The sequence below is a fragment of the Planococcus citri genome, chromosome 5 (genome assembly GCF_950023065.1).
Source record: "Planococcus citri chromosome 5, ihPlaCitr1.1, whole genome shotgun sequence".
Classification (NCBI taxonomy): domain Eukaryota; kingdom Metazoa; phylum Arthropoda; class Insecta; order Hemiptera; family Pseudococcidae; genus Planococcus; species Planococcus citri.
The window spans coordinates 71,691,178-71,699,375 of record NC_088681.1 but is presented as its reverse complement, the minus strand read 5'-3'; the positions used below and the strand labels follow the sequence as shown (position 1 = coordinate 71,699,375).

The following is an 8,198-nucleotide window of genomic DNA, read 5'->3' as shown; positions in this document are numbered from 1 at the left end:
TGTTATGTGTACCTATTTTACACGACGCGCGACGCGACGTTCAACCGACTTACGAGAAAATTGAAAACCTACCTAGGGCTGTTAAAATATGTAGGTAATTGGTTATAAAGCTCTAGTTTACATTGTCGCTGTTTGACTTTGTAAATGTCATACCAGGCTTCATTCCGCATCGTAGGAGGGTAGCTGCGACGTGCGCGTAGCCTACCACCCTTCACTGACGGCGCAACGCGACATAGCGCAGACAGATAACAGGCGCTGTTTCCGTTTCTACCGCCACCGCCGCCGCCGCCGCGCCTTCGTGCGATACTACGAAAGTCAACGCAATGAGAACTTGGGACGAGAACGGGTGAGAGTGCGGCTGCGGGTGCGGCTGCGGCTGCGGTTTCCAACGCTTCGAACGGGAAATGGGGTTAGTTTAGCCTAATAGTTTTGTTGCGATCGAAAGTTACGTTTTTCCTTTTCTTTTCTTTTTTTTTGTTTTTCATTTTTATTCTTCAAAACTGACACCATGTTTTCTTCTTGACGATGCGTGAACGTTTATTGTACGCATTTTACGCTGCCGCCGACTTTTATTTTATCGCCAAATTCGCGAATTTGTTCGTATAGTGCTGCTCATTCAAAAGGGTACCTGCGACGATTACGAGTACGAGTACGAGTACATCGTACGAATGATACTGATAATTGGAATATCGCGGCTAATCGAGCGGTCTGTCCAGCATAACCATCGGAAATTTACAGCATCATCGTATCAACGAAACACGACTCAATGGTTAAGTGAACGTCAACTTGCATCGTAACGTTCAACTCTATAATGTAGCCTGCCTGCGTACGCGTACCTATAATTTATCTACTCGTATTTACTCGTACGCGACACGCGAGTGCTTCATCTACAGTCAAAAGTACCTCTAAGTAAGTTGTAAGTGTAGCTGTAGCTGTAGCTGTAGGTGTAGGTGTCGTACGTACTTTGGCTATTGAAGAAATTGACGCGTACGTTGGCGTTGGTTACAGCGTCGTTTATGTCGCTCTTGTTTCGAATCGAAAATTTCATTCTCTCTTTCTACTCGTACAATTTGCTTTTGCTTCCGTTTCGTTTGTCCTCGGTGTAGTAAATCAGCAGGCCGCGCCGCACTGTTAAGAAACTTGCAACGCGAAAATGAAGAAATGGCATCGAAATCTTCGCTATCAATTTCGTATTGAGTATCTTCATCCATCGTAGCGCTTCAACTGCAGCGCAGCAGCAAGTAACGGAGAAACCGTATTCTCGTCTTTACGTAGGTACTTTAATCACAACTACTCGTATACCGCAACGTAGGGTAAGGTACATGCCTTTTTTTTGTTTTGTACTCGTACCAAACTACGCTTGAAATGTCTGCCCAGGTGCCTGCGAAGACGACAATGAAACAACAACATCACCATCATCATCACCATCATACCAGTAATAGTAATACGAACGGTAGCAGTTATCACCAGCATCACCAACATCATCATAATCATAATCAACACAAGTCGAGTACGAGTACGAGTAAATCGTCCATGTTATTTCTATACGCTGTCGTAACGGTGATATCGGTATGCTGTTATTTGAATTCGTTGAACGGCGATTTCGTTCACGACGACATTCCCGCCATCAGCCTGAATCCGGACGTCATCGGTACGACGTCGTTTTCGCAAATGTGCAAAAATGATTTTTGGGGTACGCCGATGAGCGATGTCAACAGTCATAAGTCTTACAGGCCGTTGACCGTATTCACTTTTAGGTGAGATGTGAGATTATACCTAGACCTACTACCTACTCGTATGTAGTCCCAGGCCGGCAATAATTGGCATTGGCATTGGCATGGCGATACTTACCTACAAAATATGTACCTAATAGGTAATAAGTAATACCAACAAGTAATCATGTACCTACGTGTTGGAATAGATTCAATAACTGGCTATTCGGTCTGCATCCGTTTTGGTTCCATTTCGCCAACGTCGTGTTGCACGCCCTTTGCAGCGGTCTATTCACAAGAATCGCGTTCGTAATCGCCGGACTACAAATACAGTTTGCCGCCTTAGCCGGTGCCATGTTTGCTTCTCATCCCATTCACACGGAAGCGGTAATCCATTTAACTCTTATTACTACTAATGCGTAATTATTCGTTGCTAACCGTTGACTTTTACACGTAATCGTAATCGTAATCGTACGTTCACAGGTGGCTGGCATCGTCGGTAGAGCAGACGTACTAGCGTGTTTCTTCTTCATCCTATCTTTTCTCACCTATCACGAGTAAGTTCGTACTTATAGCCAAGTACAGTACATATGAAGTACCTATTCAAATACTCGACGAGTTTAGGATACTCGTAACTTTAGATGGATCGACAAATACCCATTTTAAAACGTAGGTAAAGGTATTCACGGCGAAACGAATATGCAATTCTTTCGACATCTACGAGTAGTTTCTCTATGCGATTTCTTGTCAGGCTCAATTTCGTGCGCATGTGTGTGATAGATTTTAAAAGAAAAACTAGGCTTACGATTAGCTTCGAGATTTCATCGGTCCCACGCGATATTTTGATCGAATTATATTTTTTTGGCTCGTAATTTTCTTCTTCTTCGGGAGTTTTTACGCCATGCCTAACATGTTTTTGCAATGTGGAAGACGCGTCCTTTACGAGGGGTTTCCGACCTCTCCCACTCCAATTTCTTTATAATTTTAGTCGCTGACAACAGACGCTAAAAATTGTAACGTTTTCGTACGATTTGCATTGCAGTTACAAATGGCGTTGTAATCGTCGAATTTTCATAAGTTGCGCCTTCGCCGGGGCCAGTTTGTTGGCCAAAGAGACTGGCATGACCGTATTGATAGTGAATTTGTTGTACGACGCGTACAATTCGTGGAGTAGTATAAAAAGGTAAGCGCTGGCTGGCTGGCTGGCTGGCTGGCTGGACCATTTTATAATAAATTGATAATACGTATTAATAGTAACGTACGTACGAGTAATGGTAAATTTTTTCTCAATCGCAGAGCCATAACAGAATGGAAATGTAACGACGAATCGATTTTATTTTGTAAAAGAGTCGCCATATTGAGTATTGTGGTAAGTTTTTCTACAATCGAGTGGTACTCGTACGTAATTACATACGTACCTATTTCGTTTCGACTAATGAACGCTTTCGCGGCGTTTGCAGATAATAATTTTAATAACGTTACGGTTAGCGTTACTGCAAGGAAATTTGCCAAAATTTTCGAACCAAGATAATCCGGCAGCTCATCATCCGTTGCTTACAGTTCGGTAAGAGCAGTTACCACTAGTCCACCCGCCCATCAGTGCTTAGTCTGTTATACTTACTGTAACTGTACAGTGTACATCTACATACATTCTTTTTTTCTCCAGTTTCCTAACCTATAGCTATTTGACGGCGTTCAATTTCTGGCTACTCTTGTTCCCGTTTACGTTGAGTCACGACTGGCAAATGGGTTCGATACCTCTGATAACTAATTTGTTGGATCATCGAAACGCCTTCACGTGTCTGTTCTTGATATTCTGCTGTTGGACCGTGTACAGAATATTGGCTGATTTCGAAGTACGTAAATCTATCCAACCCGACCTATACGAGTGCCACACCGGCTGAGGCTGGATATTTCGGCCAAAAAGTATCGAATCGTTACACTTTTTTTTTTTCGCAGCACCCTCGCAGCGCTCCTATTATTGTGGGATTTTTATTTCTGGTGATGCCGTTTCTTCCAGCTTCAAATCTGCTATTTACCGTCGGATTTGTGGTCGCCGAACGTGTACTTTACATACCGAGGTAACTAACAACATACACATATAGCCTACTCGTATTCGTAATACGTACCTACTCGTAATATGTAACCTAGAATTATACGATAATTTTCGTAGCATGGGTATGATCTTACTGGTCGTGTACGGCGGTCAAATTTTATCGCACAAAGTTACCGTTGTTTTTCAAAAAAACTGGCCAATCACCATCAGCTTTACAATACTGTTGGTTTTATTCGTCTGCAAGACTATGCACAGAAATATGGACTGGAAAAGCAGAGAATCGCTCATCAGGTACCCACCTACCAAACTAAAAACGCAATACGCGCTTTTTCGTATTCGTACATTATTAATCCGCTAAATTACCTAATTCTACATTTTACAATCGTAAATTGTACGTATATTTTTTTTGTCACTTGCTTTTCACAAGATCTGGCTTGCAAGTAGTGCCAAATAATGCAAAAATGCATTACAATTGGGCGAATTATTTGCGAGAAAAGGGCCAAGAAGAGTTATCTATTCGACATTACGAAGAAGCACTGAGGTGAGTAGGAGTACTGAGTACCGAGTAGGGTGCTAACGAATTAACGATTTTTTAAAAACTTGGCGAATGTGTTGCACGTTGCTGTTGGACAACTACGAGTATACTGAATAGGTACTCGTATGTATATATGTATTTTCAGGTTATGGCCAACGTACGCGAGCGCCTACAACAACCTGGGAACATTGATGAAATCACCTATACAAGCGGAATCGCATTTTTTATCCGCCATCAAGTACTCGCCGAATCACGTGAACGCTCACTATAATCTTGGCCAGGTGTACAGGTATAAACTACTCGTCAGTCGTAATATATCGCCTTCGCCTTTTCATCGATTACCTATACCTACCTACCTAATTTTGTTTGATTGGCAGAAAAATGAACCAAACCGAAATGGCCATAATAATGTTGAAAAAGTGTTTACAATTGAATGCGAATTATATCAGCGCGTATATATTACTGGCCAAACTGTACGACGGAAACACGGCTGGAAATCTTTTGAAATACGTCGTAAAACTGCATCCTACGAATGCGAATTACTTCGCGTACTACGCGCACTGGTTACACCAACATCGTAAGTCGTCCACTCTTGGTACTTCTACTTACAACTTTACGAGTAGTAGTGCATTGCTATACCTCTACCTATTTTTCACTCCTGCTATCGTGTGTTCGAGGCTCGTACTGATCTTGAAATCCGACTGTAACCTCGAACTGGTTGAACGATTTTACAAAATTGAAACATTTTTACCTGACACAGCTTCGAGAAATACCCAAAAACGCAAAAAAACTACTTACAATAAAACACACCTCGATGGTACTGGGGGATTCGATCATCATTTCCACATTCCACATATACCTACAGGAGTGACGAACGAAGTGATGTGCCGGCCGCCGGGTGGCAGATGACACTCCCCCATCCCAAAATTTCACATAGATTTTTGTGATTCGAACAAATTCTGGAACCGGAGTTGGAAACAAAAATGTTCATTCTATATCACCTACGAAAAATTTGAATTTCTCTATCGCTTCGGTTGTGTTTTTATAATTTCTGAAATTAATTTTTATACTCTTGGTCTTGGAAATTTTTGAAAAATTGATCATTCGAAACGCAAAATAACATTATTACGGATTATAGAAAGTTAATTTTCGCGACTTGGACATTTTACGAGAGCAAAAGCTTTTGAGAATTAATGATTCTTCGAAAGTAATTTTCGAAACGAAGCGGAGACGAAAGCTTTGATGAAAAATTTTCAATTCGAAACGCCGTGTTGATTTTCTGAATTTCGGTTTTCAGGAAATTATAACATTTTCAAAAATAGGAATAAGGCCTAAAAATTTACAATTCCTCATTTTTTTTAGAACAAAATTTCACGTTTTCAAAAAGAAACAATTTCGGCAAAAGTTATAAATTTTATACTAACATTTACAAGACGAAGAATACAACTTTTTTCCCGGTATTTTAGAAAAAGTTGGGATGTTCTTGCAGTTTTGATTGGAATGAAGAGACCTTCTTTTGAGTACCTACAAAATTTATAACTCGAGAAGTAAAAACTCACGATTTTTGGCAATTATTCGATTTTTCCAACCTACGCAACTTCTTCTCCACTATTCTTAAATTTCCCAACTTTTTCTAATTCACCCGATTTATCCTAAAAATTCCCAACTTTTTGCCAAGATTTTCCCACCAGCTCTCACTGCACTCCCTCCCCTCCACCCCCCCCCTTTCGACACGCATCTGTACGTGTACGTACCACGATTTTAGTAAAAAAAAAAATATTCGACTCAATTTTATCAATTTTTCGAATTTTTTCGATTGAACTAGGGTCGGATTTCAAAGAGATAAAATAACGATGCAGACATTTAATAAGTTCCTAATATGTTCCTATATATAATATGTACATATAACCGTTGTGGTACTCTTCATTCGAGCCGGATTCATTTTGCAAGACATTACTAGTCTTTTCGTTGGTTTGTTCATCTAGATCGGCTGCACGAAGCGGTTTTCTATTATAAGAAAGCGTTGAACGTTTGCGCGACTCATGAAAATTCAGTGACCGGCTTGGCTCACGTGTTCAGAGACATGGGATATTTGTGGCGACTGAGGCAGCTATTCGACAGGTTGGTCGACGTCCTCTTGCTTCGCCTCGTTTGCAATTTCGTCGGTTGAAACTTGAATTTTTGCAATATTTTTCAGACTGAAAATGAGTCGCGAAACACGAGACGAAAGTAGTCGGCGCAATAACGGCGACGGCGACGGCGACGGAGCTTTAATTGGCGACGATACGCGGTTACGTTTGGCAACTTGGGACAGATACAAGCAGGGCCAGGAAACTATGTTTTCGAAAACCTACGATCGCGATCGCGATCGTCGTAACGCCAATATTTTTAGTTGCAACGTAAGTTCTCACACGGAGTTGAGAGTAATGTACTAATAAAGTAATACTCGTAGTAGTAGTAATAAGTAGATAGTAATACTATCTGTAGCCACGTCCGCTGCTTACTCGCATTTGTTGTTTTGTTGGCAGACCGTCGAACTGAGGCCAGTTTTTTTGCCCAACGAAAACGACGAAATGAAAACGTCCGCCATGTCTACGTCGCCGGATGATTTACCTTCGTCATTCGACGTGGCCGCGGACAACGGGTACATTAATTCGGGTTAGGCCTGCTGGCCTCCTGGCCTACGCCTAAGAATTGACGAGATTTGTGACAATGTTACGCTTAAATTTATTTTGTACGAACCGGCTGTTGTTCCTTTCGTTTTTTTCTCCACTACCTGTACCTATTACCGATTACGAGTATTCCTTCCGATTTTCCTCGGCCCTGATCCTTGAATTTCTTCATCTTTCTCTCGGTAGGTGCGCATACAACACGTGTACGTGTACGTGTCGGTACTGATTTGGTAAATTTGTGCGCCTGCTTAAGTGCTTACGTTTCACTTTCATCGAGTTGATAGCCTCGTCCCGCTGATTTACCAATAGCGACCAAATGACCGTGGCTACCCACGTACCCAGTACCCATGTCGTATTTTCCATGACTGACAAAATTACGGCTATATTTGAACGATTCGTGGATCTCTTTCTGAAATGCTATCGCGTATCGCCCCATCGTCCATTTTTATCGTCACTCGCTAGTCTACGACGATGTAGGCTACATCTGTTCTAATAGACTCGACCCTCATCATCATCGTATTGTAAATCGTATTCTACGCGTACACAGTAATACTATGGTACAGTACTAACTAAGTACCACTACTACCTACCTACTGACCAGAAAGTACTCGTACTGTATTTTTCTCGTCTCGTCTCGTTTAATCGACCGAGTGACTGATCAATATCGATGATCATTTTTTTACTAGACGTAGGTAGAGGTACCTACGAAGATACGAGTAATTACGCCACCTTATTACGTACAATACGTCATTCATACGAATAATTGTCCTTTGTGTAAGACTATGAAACGTTTACCTACTTCATATCCTTATTTTATCGTATTTCTTCGCCTATTATTATTTACATGTGTTTTATTTTACTTGATTTTTTTTTCAAATTATCATTATTTATTTACTTATTTATTTATTCATTCATTCATTCATTCATTCATTTATTTATTACGAGTAATTTTTTTTAACATACACGTATAATAAATTTTTGAAATGTAATCGTTGTTTTAATTTTTTTTTTTTGGATTCACCATAAATATCGTAATCGTAAATACAACTCTACAACAGTCAAGTACATACTTACCATTACTGTTATCACATACGCAGAATTACAAACAAATTCCGAGATCTCCGAGCTCCGTTCGCATAGTATTATATATTCAAAAATTTTCGTTTTTTTTTTTTTTTTTTGACATACAAGTACGACGTTGGCGTAAAAGGGCAGAGAGCGAT

The 8,198-nt window shown here is 40.6% G+C and overlaps 1 protein-coding gene across 3 annotated transcripts; it reads left to right on the top strand.

The window, feature by feature from the left end:
* Positions 1–425: 425 nt before the first annotated feature.
* Positions 426–7,964, top strand: LOC135846530 (protein O-mannosyl-transferase TMTC1-like). 3 transcript variants are annotated; one of them, XM_065365680.1, is made up of 16 exons: positions 426–1,313; positions 1,378–1,757; positions 1,922–2,099; positions 2,196–2,269; positions 2,755–2,895; positions 3,009–3,081; positions 3,173–3,276; positions 3,379–3,568; positions 3,672–3,793; positions 3,886–4,059; positions 4,196–4,309; positions 4,449–4,592; positions 4,681–4,880; positions 6,289–6,424; positions 6,501–6,702; positions 6,832–7,964. In XM_065365680.1, exons 2-16 carry the CDS (start codon positions 1,396–1,398, stop codon positions 6,964–6,966), a joined length of 2,349 nt encoding a protein of 782 aa, XP_065221752.1. In that variant the 5' UTR covers positions 426–1,313; positions 1,378–1,395; the 3' UTR covers positions 6,967–7,964. The 3 variants fall into 3 exon arrangements, with proteins under 3 accessions (XP_065221752.1, XP_065221751.1, XP_065221750.1); XM_065365679.1 differs by having other exon boundaries at positions 427–1,271; XM_065365678.1 differs by having other exon boundaries at positions 427–1,275.
* The last annotated feature ends 234 nt before the right edge of the window (positions 7,965–8,198 follow it).